Source organism: Rhododendron vialii, chromosome 12a (assembly GCF_030253575.1).
Source record: "Rhododendron vialii isolate Sample 1 chromosome 12a, ASM3025357v1".
Lineage (NCBI taxonomy): Eukaryota > Viridiplantae > Streptophyta > Magnoliopsida > Ericales > Ericaceae > Rhododendron > Rhododendron vialii.
Genome location: NC_080568.1, coordinates 12,326,806 through 12,346,263, shown reverse-complemented (window position 1 = coordinate 12,346,263; position 19,458 = coordinate 12,326,806). Strand labels below are relative to the sequence as shown.

The 19,458-nt window shown below is 36.1% G+C and overlaps 1 protein-coding gene across 3 annotated transcripts; it reads right to left on the bottom strand.

Annotated features, from left to right (window-relative positions):
* Nucleotides 1-159: 159 nt before the first annotated feature.
* LOC131311160 (lipid phosphate phosphatase 2-like) lies at nt 160-8,251 on the bottom strand. Of its 3 annotated transcripts, none has more exons than XM_058338501.1 (8): nt 8,098-8,251; nt 5,426-5,650; nt 5,224-5,311; nt 5,016-5,125; nt 4,809-4,902; nt 1,946-2,134; nt 1,382-1,441; nt 160-616 (listed from the first exon to the last, which is right to left on the bottom strand). In XM_058338501.1, exons 2-8 carry the CDS (start codon nt 5,639-5,641, stop codon nt 408-410), a joined length of 966 nt encoding a protein of 321 aa, XP_058194484.1. In that variant the 5' UTR covers nt 5,642-5,650; nt 8,098-8,251; the 3' UTR covers nt 160-407. The 3 variants fall into 3 exon arrangements, with proteins under 3 accessions (XP_058194484.1, XP_058194485.1, XP_058194486.1); XM_058338502.1 differs by having other exon boundaries at nt 5,426-5,698; nt 8,098-8,236; XM_058338503.1 differs by having other exon boundaries at nt 436-652.
* Between the last annotated feature and the right edge of the window lie 11,207 nt (nt 8,252-19,458).

Below are 19,458 nucleotides of genomic sequence, written 5' to 3'. Positions count from 1 at the left end.
AAGTAATTAAGTTGAGATACTCACCGGCAAGGGTAATTTTGGCACAAAGGCCCTAAGCAGAATGTGTTAAAATGATCACTGCAATGGGACACCGTGCTGTTGAGAGAGAGAGAGAGAGAGAGAGAGAGAGAGAGAGGAAATGGTTTTGGAAACCCCAGGTGAACAAAGCGCCAGACCATCTCATGCTCCAAAAAACCAGAAAGTAGCATTCAGTTAAAAACAAACACGAGCACTGTTAAACAAGGAGTACATTACATTGAAAAATCCTCCACCAAACAAATAAAACTACTATGTTAAATGTACAACTGATCATGGAAATGAGCAAACTTCAACAACTCTATCTTACTGAATATGAACATCTGCTGACCAAAATTCTGTTTGTGCTCTAGTGAAAAAAGACTTCAAGTCTATCTTCTCCCTCTTTCCATCTCATCAAGGATTGGGCTTGAGTCCCTTACATTATTGACTTGTGATGTTACCATGCCAAGGCGAGACGGGCTATAAAAGTTCCCAAGCTCCGTCGGAGTTGCAACTAGACAGTTGGCCCTGTCAGTTGAAGTTCGGGCGCCATTTTGGGATTCCGCCAACATTTGAAAATATGCATGTGGACCCCAACCTGCATCCAAAAATGAAGATGGAGGGGGCTAAGCCTCTGTTTGATCCAGGGATAAATCATGGATCAAAATTTCATTCCAAATGTTGTTTCTGTTAGCTATAAAAAAGGAACATTTTGGAAACATTTCAAAAACAAAGCTGGAAGATTAAAAATAAAATAAAATAGGAATGCATGAAAATCTTATTGTCGGAGTTTTCTATAGGTGTCAAAACAACTCAAGATCAATCCCATATATTCTTGACATGTTTCTGTGCATTTCAGTGTGTCGGTTGGAATATTGGAAGTTGGGATTCCACTAATGTTTCCCTAGAGTGTCCTACGGAACAGAAGCCTTTCGGTATTTTTGATGGAAATAAAACAAAATTTTGTTCGTTTGGACAAATATGGAGATTGGAGTCTATAGCCAGTGGCCCCCATATTTCCCTCGTTTGCATGCAATGTTGAAGGGTCGAAATACATATCATCCGACTGCATACCAGTCTATTTGGGGATATGTAATGCCAGGAGAGAGAGGGTACTGCTACTCCGGCAAGTGGATTTAAAGGTTGCAAAATGTACCACGGGATATCCTCCCTATCTGTCCGGACTTGGAGACTACTCCAAGATGAGGGATGGGATACAATCATACAAGACTCCAACAGAAATGCATGAAATTTCTATTGAAAATACATCAGCATATCAGTTCCCCAGTAGTTGTCATACAACCCTAGCGTTATCAGTAGATCACATGACAGTAACAATTGAGTATGCATAGTAACGAAGTACCATCAATGTCATACGGCGGTGGAAAGAATTGCAAGTAACAAAAGCAAGCAACAGTCAATCCTGCAAAACAGTGAAAGAGCACAAAAAGAAAAAGATAATTATGATGAGCAAGCAATGTAAACAACTGAAGATATACTTGATATCTATGATGCAAGGACACGGACACGAGAATTTTAAAAAAATGAGGACACAGACACTGCAGGGCCGTGGGAACACGTGTATATTTATTTATATAAATAAATAAATAAATAATTTTAGTTTGACACCCAAATTTTTTTTAAAATTACAATTTGGCCCCAAATTTTTTTAAAAAAAATTAGAGTTTGACCCCCAATTTTTTTAAAATTACAGTTTGGTCCCCAAATTTTAAAAAAAAATTACAATTTGGCCCCTGCCATGTCCCATCAGTGTCCCCCCATGTCTTCAGTTGTGTCCCCGTAAAAAATTTAAGTTAAATTATGGGACACACCACATGGCGTGTCCCATATGAGTCCCCACCGTGTCCCGACACTATGATACTTCGACCTCTAAAGGTGTCGGTGCTTCATAGCTTGATATCAATACCTAGAAGGCCTCCAGCAAATACATCTTGCCAATGATGCCAGTAATCATCGACGCGTGAAACTCCGACAAGAGCTGCAACAAGCAAGGGCAGAAAAGAGATACAAAGCTTTGCAACGTGGCCCTTACGATCAAATGCCCTGATTTTCCCAGACAAGTACAATGACAGAAAACCCAGACCAGCAAAAGACCCTGCAATTTCAATAACACAAATACGAATAAGCTTGTGCATTTATGTACAAGTACAACAAACATACTGAACCAGCAGAAATATAATTACGACAAATGTATAAAAAGTGAATTCCTTATTTCCGCATTCTAATGTATGCACCCAAGAAAGAAGAAAATAAGAAAGAAAGAAAACTAGGATGGTGTTCAAATGTCGTGTGTGGCACTCTTTTTCTACCAAGTGACAGCACACGGGGTAAATTTACGCAGAAAGAACCTATGCTTCCAAGTTTACTTTCCTTAAATGGGTGGTTAATAAATACTGTATTTGACAGAACATAAAAATAAAAATAAAAGTCCATAGAAAACCAATAGATTTTTTTGAAACTTACAAAAATACCACTGGATCACTAAATTTGGCACATCATCACCCCATTGCCTTCTATGTTCGCGGCTGGTATGCTAATTGTACTGTATTGTTGTCCAATCTCAGAGACGTTATGAACTAAGATGAAAACAGCTTGCTGCAGAGGAAAATTCTACAAGCCTCAGCCCCAATTCATAGGAGTCGGCTACTTAATTTTTTTTCTCAAATTACTCCACTTTATTTAAATACCTGTTCTCGTACAAGACAATCATGTCCTTTCAACCTATGCCATCACAGCCATCCTCGTCTCGTAGCAGTTTCAATTTGGATGCATTACTCTTTCTTAATGATGCACTTCTTGTCATGTTGCACACAACCAGGCTATTTCAACTGGCTATCATTTTTCGTTATTATTTTTCATTTCAAGCTCCGCATGAATGTATTCACTTCTTGTTTTTTCCTCCTTTCTTTGCTCAGCTTCTCTTTGTTTTCTTCTAACCTAAGAAGCATGGACAAGTGTACCAACCATGGGGCATGGGCAAGTCAGACGTGGATGGGCGAAATGGGCATGGGGCATGGCTCGAAGTCTCGGACACAAGCCGGACAAACTTACCTGTCTGATTAAGTATGAAACTTCTTCCACTCTTCCACGCAGAACATGCTAGGACACACTGTAGACACATTACAATATTCTGCTAAATCAATTTCTTTTTATAGGCCTACCCATTTATCTTTTCTTTTTTTAATCATGTCTTGACACTTGACAATGCCTATATATAACGCATACATTATTAAAGTTATACTAATAAAAGAAATAAAATCGATATATTTCTATCTTATCCTATATCCATAAGAGGAAATCCATAAGATATGACTCAATTTTGTTTTGCGATGGCATAAGGTGTCGCACATTTTTACCGTTGTGGCTTGCTTCTGTTTTTTCCATATACGTATAAAGTATATAAAGTGGGGTGAAATAAAGAAACAGGTTAGCCGTCTTATTTTGTTCGAAAAAGGGGATCCACGATATATACCTGTCCGCAAATCCGGCTTATCGAAAGCAGTAGCTGATGTACTTGTGAATAAAGAAAGACGAATTTCTCTTAATAAATTAATAATAATGGTAATGGTAGGCATAATAGAATTCATAAACGAGGGGCCAGAGTGAAAATGCCATGGATGCTTAGTTCATAAATACTGATTCAATGATTGGTAATATATATCCTCAAAAGGTTAATGCCATTTATGCTTTTTATCCTACGGATAACTAAAATTTCCATTTTTTAAAGAATGTATAGATAATCCCATAACCTATATTTACTTTCAATTTAACATGTTCCTAATGTGTTGGTGTCCCAACTTTTTAAACAATTACGTGGCCGCATGCCAGTGTCCCATGTTGAGATCAGTGCTTCTTAGCTTCTAGCGGCAATGGTCCATCTCTACATCCCCCTTTCACTAAGGTCTATTTTTCGTAGCTGGCCTTATAGCCACCCTCTCAAAGAAGAGTTCTAAAAAGACACAGTACTCAAAGAAGCACCTTCGCATTTGATCAAACTCATTCTAAATTCGTTGTCCACATCTCCAAACTTCTTTTCCTCATGAATAACGAATCCAACATGTCAAAAATAGTCATGCTTAGGTATGTCTTGCCCATCAAGTTTCATCCCGCACTTGCTCCTGCTACTTTTTTTGCTACAATAGAATTTCATATAGCTGTCTTAGTCCTACCTAACCAAAGCCTTAGATTCTAATGTAACTTCAAAGTCCAAAAATTCTACCTCAGCGTCCACTTTCATCAATTTATACTATGTTGTCAGCTCTCGATATAGAAAAAGCAAAGAAACTGACAAAGAAAGCTTTCAGAAATGACAATTACTTTGCTAAGGTAACTTACCTATGTATCATTTGAGCCAGAGATTTTGTATACACAAAATCCAGAAAACTCCAATACACATAGAACTTAAGCAATATTTTTATAATGGAACAGAATTGCAAACTCAACAAGAATGAAACTTTGCTGCTTACAAGACGTAATATATTAATCACTCTGAATGCAACTTTACAACAACAACAGAACCCATATAGTCCCCAATCATTGGGGATATGGGCGGGGGAGGATTGGAGACAGACCTAACCTTCGGCAATATGCACAACATGGCTGCTCTCAAAAAACCACTGAAACAGTGCCCCCCCCCCCCCCCCATACCTGTTTTGCTGCAGAACCATGCCCCAAAATCAAAGCCGAATGGCATCAGAGAGGGCAGGCCCCTGAATGCAACTTTATTGTATGTAAATAATAATCATTCCGAATGCAAATTTGCTGCTTACAAGATGTATGCCCACTCGGGAAACTTTTGTGTCCTTCCTTGATGACACTTTTTAGTCCGGTACACATAACGTTTCGTGTGACAGGGTCAAATACCTAAATATGCAAACAAGAGTAACAATGAATACTCCACACAAATGAGGCCTAATCATATAGATCTGTGGTAACAAAACATAAAGAGAAACCTAAACCAGTTGATGAGGTCTCACCCCCTTGCCATCAGGGAAGCAACGCCAAAAGAAGTCTGGACGAGGACGACCAACAGCATCTTTGATTGCATCAGTTAGGACTCCAGTCAGAAGGACAGAAAACAGAAGGCCTGAACATGCATACCAAATCAGCATACCTCATTGCATAATAGAAAATACAAATAGGAAAGAGAATCCTAACAACAACTTTCAAAGGGAAGATAACCACCTAAAATAGCATGATGGAGGTCATACACATCCTTCCTAACGAAGTAGTAGGCAGTAATGATTGCAAAAGGCAGCAATATACCAAAAATCTGTTACAAAAAGAAGAAAACCACACATTTTTATAAGGCTTTCATTGAAGTTAATATCATGGATTATGTAACAGCTCAAGTACGCTATCACAATGTAGCTTACAGGTGACATACCGGAACGGCCCAAAAGGGGATAGTATTTCCTTTCAGAGGGTACTTTAGGTCAGTCATCATGTCCTCTCCCACAAAACGATGAAATGGTTCTATAAGATTCAAAATGACTTCTATCACCACCAGAAGCAGAAGAATCAGCCAATCGTGCATGTGGATCCTTGCGACATGAGTTCCATGGGACCTTATAGTGTGAGCACCTAATTGAATCTCTGGCATTTTCACCAACTAAAGACAAGCCAAAAAGTTAGTTCGCAGAAATAGCGTAGGAAAACCCTATGCAAAACAATCAGTGAAATGAGGAGGAATATAAATGGTTCACAGCGAACCTTGTTTCGTGAGATGAACAATGGAGAGAATATATGCTTCTAAATTATAAAAAGACAAAAAGGCAAAAATAGATTCTGGTTCTACGTTCCCTGTATTTAAAAGTACAAAACGACATGTCCCACATAATTTTTTATCTAGCATTTACTGTTAGTCTCAACCGCGCAAAAAAATTGGCTTACTTCAACAGTAATTCAATTATCGGCTATATCTGAACTGATTTTGTCTGGTCAAGTAAGAATCAAAGCAGCACCAGTGTGAATCGTCCAGATGAATCCGTACTGTCTCTATTAGAACTCACCAAAAGCTGAGGTCATAACACAAAATCCTTCTTATGTTTCGGATTCTGTAATTTCTGAGGAGGCAAGGTTTAGAAATTTAAGGTTCATTCAAACCACCAATGTTAAGGTGTCAGGGTCTTTGAATTGTACTGTCGAAAAGGAAATTTTTTCCTCCATAGACTAGTAGACTAGGCATAACACCAGTATTGGCTTTTCAGACAAAGTCATGTGTTACGTAGTTTTATCTGTAACGATGCCTTTAAGTTAGATCCTGGAAAGTCCCCTTGAAGTGAGCTTGATACTCTCTTTGAGCACAATGAAGGCTTCAAATTCTGCAAGGTTCACCCGCAAGGCCACTCGAGCATGAATGCAAAATTTCCCAGTTCTTAACTTCTCTTTTTTCTAAACCTATATAAATTTTGGTTTCAATATCAACTAGGCTAATGCATGAATATAATAACCTTTGAGAGCATGTCTTCCTATTTTCTAACTCAATCGAAAGGCTTCAGAACCCATGATTTCTTGATCTAATAACAAGTTTTCCAAGCTATTCACATACTCATGCTACACATGAACTGCTAGTCTCTCCCACTTGGCATGACACATCAATCCCTGAGCTGTTTGTAATGGGGCTGTTTGTGATGGCAATCTAAGTGAGGAGCTTTGTGGTAAGCATAGACAAAGGCTAAGAAAGAGGATCACAAGAAGAAGTCAGAATTGCACAGTTCAACCATTTTGGAGCTTATGGAGAATCCAATCAAACTGCCACCAATACAAAGATAAGGTACAACAAAAACAAGTGCAAACCTACCAAAAGAAGAAATCAACCACCAAAAAAATAACTAAACTAGTATTGCAGATTAACAGTGTATAGATTAGTCAAGCTAGAAACCTTAAACTAATTTTGAACCCAAAAAGAATCACGAACTTTCCACTTCCAAAAGCATGGGTTTCTTATCTTAATATACAGAAAGTCTACTGGTACAGACAAAAAATATGTACCAGTGGATACAAATCCCTTTTTGGTCTCATTTTGGGTCTCCAAAAAATGACCGGAGTCGCTCATTTGGTTTAAAATACTTTGCTTATGGTCCCTACAAAAAATAAGATTAATCCAGTATCAGTAAGAGTATTTACGAAACATCCAAACTTTGCTCTAGAATTCAGTAGAGCAAAGTTTGGATGTTTCGTAAATACTATTACCGATACCGGATTAAGCTTATTTTTTGTAGGGATCATAAGCAAAGTATTTTAAACAAAATCAGCGACTCCGATCATTTTTTTGAGACCCAAAATATAACGAAAAAGGAGTTTGTACCCACTGGTACAGATTTTTTGTCTGTACCAGTAGCACAGTTCCTTAATATATACGTATACAAGAGGCGTTTGGTTCCTGAGAAAATGCAAGTAAGAACTCAACAGCTAAAGTTTCAAATTTATGACTTAGGTTTTGAATGACGAAACTTGACCAGTACCAAAATTGAAAGATAAAACTAAAATGGACTTCAATCGAACCATATATTCGGGACAGGTTGAGCATTAGTATCACCCTCAAATGCAGCCAGAATGTTGAAATGGCACCGAAATTGCAAGTACGCAGACCAAGAAGGCAAGAATGCAGGCACGGTCATATAACATAAAACTAAATTCTCCAAGGAGAGGCCTTCATCACATGAAGACAAGATCTATAAACCCAGACTATATAATCTATGTACACAAAATACAACAATACTTTTAGCCTTTCCACTATCACGAAACTCAAAGTTTCCGAAGAAACCCGTTCCTAAGAAAATACAAGTAAAATAACAACTCAACAGCTTAAAATTTCCTGCTTTATGACTTGGGTTTTGCATCATGAAACTTCACCCACCACTAACTGCAAGATCGTTCCACAATATTAACAAACTAAAAAATAACAATTTAGGAAAGGCGTAAGAGCTGTTCAAAAAAAAAGAAAAAGAAAGGAAAGGCGTAAGAGAAGAAAGATGTATCTAACAAATCTTGAAGTTCTGAAAGAAAAGGGAAATAAAATATCGCAGTGAAGGGGGTTATGGAGGATGAACTCACCTGCAAAAAACTGAAGAGAGAGATCGCAACTGTGGGAGTGCGATTTCAAAAAGTTCGATCAGAATGAGGACAGAGTGGAGGGGACCTTGCGTTTCTTTATGCGCAAAAGACAAAGGTACAGAGACAGAATGGGGTTTGTGGGTATTCTGGGGAACTTCGTTCACACAATGTTAAACAGTCATGCTACTTACACGAATACTTTTACACATATTTTACACATATATTTTTATGGAGTCCATCTCAGATTCCATCAATATGATCCGAACAGTTTATTATTTTTTAAAATAACTTTTTAAGAGTTCCTGTAAAAAATCAATTCGATAAGATATCGGTAAGGGCTTTTTCAGAAATCATAGGGTGAAACAGTCTAATTCGCACTTCGATTTTTGAAAAAGCCCTTATTGATATCATATCAAGTTGATTTTTTACAAAAACTCTTAAAACATTATTTTAAAAATAATGAGCGGTTCGGATCATATTGGTGAGACCCAAGGTGGGCCCCATAAAAATATATGTGCAAAATATGTGTACAAATGTGCGTGTCCTTAGCATTTTTTATCCTCTAACAAAGCAATAATCAGAAAGTCTTTACACACAGCTCATCTGTGTCCAGATTGTGCACAAATTTCATTGTGAGACTCACCACAGGTCTCACACAAATCATTCGAGCTGTTCATTAAATGTAAAACATTTTTTCAATGGTCTCGATAAAAAATAAGCTCAATCCAATACCTATAGGTACTCAATCCAACCATATAACTTTTCATTATCCGAAAATCTGAATGAAAAATTAGATAATTGGATGAAGCACCTATAGGTATCGGATTGAGTTTATTTTTTACGGTGACCCTTGAAAAAATGTTTTACATTTAATGAACGGCTTGGATGATTTGTGTGGAACCCGTGGTGGGCCCCACAATGAAATCTGTGCACAAATCTGTTGTGTGTGTAGCAGGACTCAGCAATAAAGGAGTAGAGTTTTGCTCTCCCTCCACTTAATTGCACTCACAATAATGTCAACCATTTTAATTAATAAGAGAAAATATAATGTTTATATTCTTTTAAGAAGAGATGAACAAAATTGAACTCGCAATAATAGATGCTAGGGGTACCACTATGGACCACACTATGGATCACAGTCTCTCACTTTCTTTCTTTTTTTCCTTTTTTCTTTTTCATTTCCTTTGTTCTTTTAAACAGCGATCTCATTGTGAGACTCTGTTCCAGAAGTCTTCTTAAAAAATAAGCAGCTTATTTCATATTTTTAAACTCAAAAATAATGTAAATGAAAAATAAATTTTTAATTTTTTTGCATCATATAAAAGAATATTGCATATTTTTAGATTTCAATAAGTCTATAATTTTTGAGTTTGATTTTACCTTCTTAAAAAATAAAGACTTTTTTTTCCGTTGTGGAACGGAGCGGACTATAGTGATAACTGAAATTTGCGACTAAAGTGAGTGGAGAACTAAAATTTGCGCTTCCAATCAACAACAGGGGGTGGGATGGAAGAGGCCGTAGTGCATCCTTCGCCACTGATTTGGCCGTCCATCTTGGCAGGACTGCTCGGATTTAATCCGAGCTCTTACAAATCCTAGTCATCCAGTATTCGGATGAAAATCCGAGCCGTCCTGATGTAGGATAAGATTTTGAAAGATTTTATTCTTATTTTTATGATTCTAGAATTATAAAAATAAGAATATAAAATCTTGTTTAGAGTCAGAATTTTATTATTAGGAAATCTTATGTGTGCTGCATGTTTTGCACGTTTTTAATTTTTTTTGTTTTGGCATGATTTAAGATTTCTTCTAAGAATTTTATTTCCTTTCATTTTAGGATTTTTTTAGTCTTTTATTTTATTTTATTTTCTCCTTTATAATTTCTTGACTAGCAAGAAATTGTCTTACTCTATTCCTATCTAAGATAGGATTTTTCTACTTGTATAAATAAGGGTTGTAACATATTCAATAATTCACCTTTTTCATTAATAAAATCTCTGAATTTATCTCTCTTTTTTTGGATTCAAGAACTGTTCATGGCTACGAGTACCTATCTCATTTGGAATAATACGCAAACTATTCTCTTCGTGAATTCCGCTGTGTCACATCCAATACCGAAAATGGATGGCCGAATTGGTCACACGTGTAGTGCGGGGGCATGCTGTGCTCCAAGACACAAATTTTAGCTGCTGCGTTTTTTTTAGTAGTAGTAGATGTTTTGAGCTCAAAAATAATTTCATTTCGTTGATATCGACGTGTATTATATCTCTAGGAAAAATCATAGGTAAGCGGACATCATATGCTTAGGTGGCGTTCTTTTATAATTAACTTAAACTTAATTTATTTTGTTAATTCAGTCTATTCTTCTACCCTTAACCTATTTTCCATTCTTAAACTTAACTTATTTGTAAGGAAAATTTTCAAAATTGCACCTGAACTTTTTACCAAATGTCATAGAGACACCTGAACTTAAGTTTATTTCAATTAAATACATGTACTAACAAAATCCCCAAATTTAAACCCTCGCCGTTATATTCCATCCAAAAAATTGACGCCGCATCTCTTTCCCATTTACGTGGCCCCATTGCACATGTTTCCAACAGGGAACGATGGACTCAAGCCAAATCTCTCACTTTACCTCACGTTTTGGAGGGAAAATGATCTTAACCTAATTGATTTTCCTCCATTTCTCTCTCTAGAAGTCTGGCTAGTGTTCCACCATCTCCCTCTCTTCAACCCTAGACCTGAAGCCCTTCCTCCTCCCTTGTTCAACAGATGATGAAGAGAACTGAGGGCCAATTTGGCTTTAAAAGCCAAATAGTGACTTATTTTTTGTCTATTAAAAAAAATTCACATTTGTTAGTTTTGCGTCAAACTTTTTGTGACTTATTGATTCTTCTCAATGAAAGAAATCGGAGAAGTAAATTTTTTGATTAGAACTCATAATTTTTTTTAAAAAGACAAAAATAAATAGAATAAGTTGAGTTTCAATCAAAATTTTTTACTTTTCCGATTCCTCTCGTCAAGACGAATCGATAAGTCATAAAAATTTGGAACAAAACAAACAAATGCAAAAAAAAAAAAATTGAATTAAGATGAAAAAATAAGTTAACTTTTCAATTCAAACCAACCGTGAGAATTCTACCATGAAGACCTTGAGAAAACCCTAACTTTTTCTTTTTCTGCTTAGGACCACAAGAAAAGATGAAGTAATGGGTAAAGTGATGGGTTTCTCTTGGGTGCATCGTCCCCTATTGGAAACATGTGTAATGGGCAATTTAAACGGATTGAAGATGCCATATCAGTAAGTTTTTGGACGGAGTGGACAGAATATAACGGCGGGGGTCTAAATTTGGGAATTTTGTTAGTACATATGTTTAATTGAAATAAACTTAAGTTCAGGTGTTTCTGTGACATTTCGTGCAAAGTTCAGGTGACATTTTAAAAAATTTCCTATTTGTAATTGTGTGTGTGTTAAGTAATTAAGTTTAAGTTCAGAAGAATGGATGAACTTAACTTATTTTCATTTAAGTTCCAAAAGAGGAGAAAAAATAAATTAAGTTTAAAAGAATGCAGCCTTAGTGAAAACAACAATTTCATTCAATATATGACTAGCAAACATGATTTAAGAATCCAAAATCCTACACGTACCGACCGGTACTGTAGGAAAATCGTAGAGACGGCAGTGCCGGGCTGTCTTCGGCCACCGGACGGCCGATCCAAGCAGTCCAAAAATTCTATAAAAAAGAAGAAGAGGGGGCCCACGCGAGATTCAATGGCATCCGACGCGTGTAGGGTGCTCAAAAATGGAGTGTTTGGATCGAGCACCCTACATGCAACGAATGCCATTGAATCTCGCGTGGGCCCCCTCATTTTTTTTTATAGAATTTTTGGACGGCTCGAATCGGCTGTCCGGTGGCCAGAGACGACCCGGCGCGGCCATCCCTACGATTTCCCTACGGTACCTGTAGCAATACTCTTTAGCGCTATTGTAAAACCAAACTATAAAAAGTGAGAGATTTTAGCCTTTTAGATTATATTTTTGAGCTCAGACTAAGGTCCGAATGGAGGGCACAACAGCACGGTGTGCCGCAAGATCCCCTTCTTCCAACAGGCACTATGCTCATCAGAGGAAAAACAAGGGAAAATAAGAAAAGTCGTGGAGTCCAACTCGGAAAGGCTGAATCACCTCATTTTTTATAGTTTGGCGTTTAAAAATTGTGACAATGTATATCCCTAGCTATTTCAATCGCTATAATTTTGCAAAAAAAATAAAAATAAAATCTGCTTACGTTTATTCCTAAACCTAAATGGAACGTAGAGATCCGTAAGGAAATGTACTTTTTTTTTTTTTGTTGTTCAAGTTTGAGAATCCAGTCTTGGAATCAATCTCTGTATGCCACCACTACCAAAGTTTAAAAATAAAAGGGATTATCTTGGCGATCATTTTGTTCAAAACAAATAATTCAAGATGATCAGTATATTATTTGAAAAAAAAAATTTATTATGTCCTATGAAAGTTTAGTTCATTTGGACATCGATAAAAGCTTGATGAGTTCATTCAATTTTTTTTTTCCAGAATTGACAATTAAGAAGTTTGAATCAAAAATTAAATGACTTGATCAAATTCTTCTCGATATTCGAATGACCTGAATTTTTTCAGGGAGTTTTAAAATATTATTTTAAACAAAATGAACGTCTCAGATTATCTTTTTGAAATTCAAAGTGAGCATCACATAGGAATCGGCATCCAATTGGTACCAACCCATCGGCACCCATAGCACTTGTGATAAAGATAAGGGATTGCAAATAGACATATCAAAATAATTGTTTTTATGAACAATCAAAAAATTAAAATTCTATTAATCTTTGAACAAGATTACAAAGACTAGAGGAAAACAGGATAAAAAGCAGCACAACAAAAGATTACATCTCACAAAAAATGACATCCGACCTCTCGACAATCATATGCCGTCACCCTGACTCAAAAAGTTGATGAGTGTCAACCGAAAAGAAAAATCCCTAAAACCCAAAAGTTCAAAACACACCCAACATTATGCACCTGCAAATCCCACACACCCCCAAGTACTCCACTCCCTTAACCCACCATTGCAGCATATCTTTCTTCATCCATTTCTTCCATCCTTTCCATCTTACTAACCACTTATGCTTCACCCCTATCATAACCAACACCAACGTCCTTTAAAGTTTCCCAAACCTTCTTTGCCTCTTCCAAAAAAATTCTATTTCTATTTTGAAACTTATCGAAATAATTAAAAGACATATTCAACAAAATTAATTCAAAGACTTCTGAATATACTAAAAACATAACAAGAAAAATTAGGGGTATGTTTGAATATATGAGCAGTTCTAGAGAGACGGACATCCAGCTATATATTCAGTTACACATGTTATGGAGTTTGTAAGCATCGAGTAGTTAATTCATTGAAGAGGCGGAGGCAGCATAGGACCAGTGGGGACACGGTCCCTCTGCTGCAATTTCTAATAATTTCACTTTTTTTAATAATTCAGGTGTTCAGGTTACTTTTCGCACACCTCGATTATTCCTGGGGACTGATTCCACTGCCCACTTGCGGGGATCCCATTTAAAGAGTCAGAGCAAAGCTCTTTATAGACTGACTCCAAAAGAGTTGATAACACCTTAGAGGTTTCGAATATGAGACCTTAGAGAGGAGCAAATCCCTAATTAAGGCTCCGTTTAATTATCGAGAATGTTGTGCAAGAAATCGGTTCTCATGAAAAGTGATGTGAGGTGAAGTAAAAGAAAAAGAAAAAGAAAAAGAAAATTATTTTCTTATGTGTGTCCTCTTGACAGAAAATCTTGCAGGAAAACTAAAATTTCTTCCTTTTGGCTTTTGGCAAAACCTGTTTTGCAGGAAAGTATTTTTCAGTTGGAAAGTTGAAGTTGTGAGCTAGTCATACAACTTTTCTGGTAACTGAAAACACTGAAAGTTAGAGGAAAAATGATTTTCTCATCATTTCCCATCATTTCCGTGCAATTGAACAGGGCCTAAAAGTCTTGAACTTTGACCCCTAGGCAACTCCTTGGGGTTTAATAATTTCACTTTTACCCTTTACTTATAATGGTCATGACATTTGTATGCAAAAAATTGTACTCATTTTTCTTTTATATCACTGACATCCCTTTGTGTCTTTGTCAAGTTTCCAAAAAAGTTCTTTTAACTTATTTGTTTTACCTAATGATCCGTTATATATATATATGAATCGTAGGATAGTAAATTTTACATTTTAACTTCATTTTTTTTACATTATTGATGTTTATTTTAAGTAAAAGATAGAAAATTATAATCTTGATGTCACTGAAGAGTTTGTTTGGCCATTGATTTCATGGCCCTGAAATTAGTCGATGTAAGCATAAGCTAATCTGAAGATCCGATTTATCGAAAGAAAAAAAAGAGATAAGAAATTTCTAAAATCATGTTTAATGGTGCTCCCACCTAATGAAATTTTTGGCTACACCACGGGGAAAGTATTATTTGTCATCTGTTGAAATTACTAAAATTGAAATACTACTATATATATTCATTGTTTAAAAATAATTTGCATTTTGTCATTATTAGTTCAACCGATTAATTAATCGAGATATTAATTTGTTTCTTCGCTGTGTGCTAAAAAATTATTACAAAGTGTCGAAGGCTCAGCCCTGCTCAATTAGATCGAATGCACAACTTCCCCGTTGGAAACCACATCAAGGAGATAGATTCTCAAAACAAGAATTAATTACTAGTATTATTTCTCCTTTAGCTGTACATTTTTCTTTATCGAGAGAGACATATCTATTTTAACTATTCTTGAATTGCTATCTATTGAACTTTATTTAATTGTTGCACATCCTTATAGATTCTGAAATAAATTGATGTGTCACGTCATAATCAAGGATGGAGCCAAGAGACTAGTGGTGGCGGCCGTCACAATAAGAATTTTAAAAAATGCAATTCTTATATAATATTATCCCCAACTTATATAGACCCGCCATCGCTAGAGTTTTCTTCTTCTTCTTTTTTTCTTTCTTTCTATATACTAGACCTTAATCCTCTAATTTTTTTTATCAAGAAAGGAGACCTAAAAAGGTAATCCAAACTAAATTCAATGGGCCAAAGTGAAATAATATAAAGGATGAGGTCTAATTAAGAAAAACAAAACTCCACACTTTTCCTTGTTTTGCAAAATACTCTTTAAGATAAGACAAAAAAAGAAAACAAAACAAAACCTAAAACAACTTAACCTAAAGGTCATTTACTTTTTATTATGTGCAAATATGACAAACATCATTTATTATAGTTTTTGTTATGTTATTTTAATTTTTTCTAGAGTCATGACTATTCATATTGTAATGTATCTTTTTATTTTTTTTAGTATATATTTCGCCAGTGCTAGGGTAAAATCCTGGCTCCGTCCCTGGTCATAATTCTCCTATCGTTCGAAAAAAAAAATCATTTCTTCTTTTGAAAATTATGTCATACTAATAAACTAATCCTTTTAAGTAAATATAAATACATACAAGATCAAGAAAAAATGTAAATAAATATATACGGGCCACACTAACTTTTACATAGAAAATACTTTACTTGTCCTTTGCGTAACACAATCTTTTGCTCTGTGGAGTCACGCGTTAAACACCTTTAACTTTTAAGATAAAGCAAAAGGAAGGACCAACATTGTGGATTAGGTTGATTATAAAAAACTTAATACTAGTATTAGAAACAATAAGCTTATAAAAGTAGATGAATAAACTATCTTTCCTTAAAGAGGAAACTCCATAGAAAATGTCTTTTAGTAGTTTATTAGAAATAACATTTGTTTTTTGGAAAAGCAAGAAATAAATTAATCATGCATAACGATATTATAATACACCATGTATATCTAATACAATTGAAAAAAGATCTATTGCAAGCCGCAAGCGAATGAAATACATAACACGTCCAAATGAAATGAAAGTTTACACTATCGATAAATTGATCAGATGGTCAGATGTTGTTTAAAAGTAACATCTAAACATACATACATTATATAAAGATTTAAGAAATAAAATAGGACGAAGACTCATTGACATCTTGTTGAGGACATGTTTCAAGTTGGAAATAACTTGATGATGAATAAAGTACAACTATATTCACATTTTGATCAAGCTTAAAGGAAAAAGAACGTCCAATAGACGTGTTTAATATTACGTCACTCTCAAACGTAACCTTTAATCCTCTGGCTCTGGTAAAGAATTCTCAATAAGAAGTCTTGTGACACTTGTCATCCAGAAATGCTACTGGCAGCAAGTGATTAGAGACAGTGCGTATAATGCACTTTTGGACTTGTCTCGAGTTCAAAAAAGATAATCGAAACTGCTCATTTTGTTTAAAATAGCATTTGTTGTACCAGTACCACGGTTGCTATTAATCAGTAGTTTGGGCTGTTTTTTTCCTCTTTTTTTTTCCCATTATGTCTGTTCGTAAAAGTACAAAAAAGCAAAACTAAAGTAGGAGTAGTAGACAAGGCTAATTTCCTTGACAAGCATGTAAAAAGGAGCGACGTTGGAAAATTGATACCACGCACCCACTACCTTTTTTAGATTCAAAAAACTGGGAACGGGGGCCAGCTGCCATTGAAAATGTTGCCCTTTTGTGTTCACTAGCGCACACTCTCATTTTGCTTTTAGGCTTTGTTTTGCCCGGCATTCTAATTTCTACACTAATGATTTTTTTTTGATTTTCGTGGGGTACACATTATGGGTCCTACAAAGATAATGCAAATTGCAAGTAATTCTTAAAATATTTTTCTTTGGGTATCTGAAAAAATTTAGCTGAATCGGTGCAAAGGCAAAGGTGGATTGGGGTTTCGTGACTTGGAAGCTTTTAACAGGGCCTTGATAGCTAAAAAATGGTGGAAATTGATTTCCGGTGAACCGTCTCTCTTCAAACGAATTTTCAAGGGCAAATACTTTCCCAACACGACTTTCTTCAATGCAAATGTAAGCAACCAGGCATCGTGGGCTTGGAAAAGCATTTGTTGGGCTAGAGAGTTACTCAACAAAGGTTGGAGGTGGCAGGTTCATTCAGGAAAAGACATTTGAATTTGGGAGGACCCTTGGCTGCCAAAACCATTGGCTTTCAAGGTCAGCCAAAGTTCGGTAAGGAGTAGCACCATAACTTATGTTTCTGATCTTATTGACGATTCCACAAGGACTTGGAAGATGCAGTTGATCAAAGAAAGTTTCAATGAGGAAGAGGCAGCCGTTATCCTTTCTTTGCCTATTAGAACCACGCAAAGAAGGGATCGCAAAGTGTGACACTACTCCCCAAATGGCGTATTCACTGTAAAATCTGCTTATTGCTTGGAAAAAGAGAGCTTGATCAATGAGCTGGATAATCACAGAGCTCAATCTAGTTCTGCTAATGTGATGGCATAGATTTGGAAGAAGTTATGGGGCTTGCCTATCCACCCAAAGATCAAATTTTTTGCTTGGAAGTGTTTCAATGGAGCTCTAGCAACCAACTTAGCCCTAACCGCAAAGAAGGTACGTTCTGATCCAATCTGCTCACTGTGTGGAAATGCGGAGGAATATATTTGTCATTTGTTGTTCCGATGTGATTTTGCTTCAAAAGTGTGGATTCTTTCGCCTTTTCGCCTTAGACCTGAGGAACTTGAAGACTGTAGACATATGTCTGACTGGTGACATTGTATTTGCAATTGTATCCGTTTAGCTCATCTCCCCTCTTCAACATTGGGTCTCGGCCTTTTGTATTGTTGGTGGATCTGGAAAACCTGAAACGATTTGGTGTTTAATGGTACAAGTTGGCCTGCGGAGGCAGTTAATGGAAAGGCACAAGCAGATTTTTTTGAGTTTCTAGAGGCTAATGTCAAGCCTTCCCCTACTCAAGTGGCTTCTTCAAATCCTGAGACTTTGGTTTAGAGGAGACCTGATGAAGGCATAATAAAAATTAATGTTGATGCAGTGGTATCTAAGGCAACGAGCACTATTGGAACATGGGCAATTGCTCGGGATGCGAACGGCTCCATTTTGGGAATCTTTATTAAGTTATATGAAGGCCTCACCTCTCCACGGCTTGCGGAGGCTATGGCAAATAGAAATGGTATGAATTTGGGTGTTGCTCTGAATGTAGGACGTGTTCTTATTGAATCGGGTGCGGAGTTGATTGTCCGAAGCTGTTCCATGTCAAAAGATCCATCCTTTGATATCGCAGTTTTGGTACAAGATTGTTTAACATTGAAGGATTCGTTTCAGTTGTGTGAATTTAGTTTTGTTAAACGTGATTGTAATAGGGCTACACATGCTTGTGCAAAGAAAGTCATTTCTTGTAGTTTGTCCGGTCTATGGACAAACTACCTTGCCCCCATGGGATTCCTCTTTCTCTGATGTTTCGGCATTTTTCTGCCTCTCAGATTAATAAAATCTTCTCCCTTTTGTCAAAAAAAAGAATAACTTGCGATTTGAATCATCTTTGTAGAACTCGTAATGGGCCCCACGGAAATAAAAAAAAAATCATTTAGTGTAGAAGGCCGGCCAAACAAGGCCTAAAAGAAGAATGAGAGTGTGCACTAGTGAACACAAAACGACAGCATTTTGAATGGCTTCCCAAAAAACTACACCCCTATCTATTCTTTTGTACAATGCCCATAGACAAAGTGCTTCGTCAGTGGCGGCTCCAGGTATATATAGCAGGGTGTTCAAAAAAATCTTAGTCTCTGCGAACCCTATTCAACAATACTAACATATAAACAAAATTTTCTAGATATATCCATTGCTAGACAAGCGACAAGAAATTATATGATGTCATAGGTATTATTGATGAGTTCATATTTAAAACCGTTACGTAATAGTCTCACAATCAATAATGTTTTGACACATCTTTTCAAATCTATACAATGTTTGATACATCTTTTCAAATCGATCTCTGTTTTGCTTCAACGTTTATCTAAGCAGACATTTATGTACGAAACATACAAAATAGTAGATATGTATTCATCGAATGATCAAAATATATGCAACTTGAAAAGAATCAATATTATACTTGGTGAACAATTAGAAATCAGTAGCAAAGAAATACTGCAATGCCCTTTTTCTTTTTCTTTTTCTTTTTCTTTTTTTTTTTATCATTCTCTTCTTCTCCCATGATTTTTAATTTCAGCATTTATGGTTGTAGGGTACTTGCTAGGTGTTCAAATGTGAGTTGATCAGGTTGTCGAGTGTTCAAATTTTATTTTTCGGGTGTTCAAATGTGAAATAGAATGGAAATACATACTACTCCTATGCACCCTAGAAAATCTATGGGGACTATACCCATTCCTAAACGTGGAGCTGCCAGC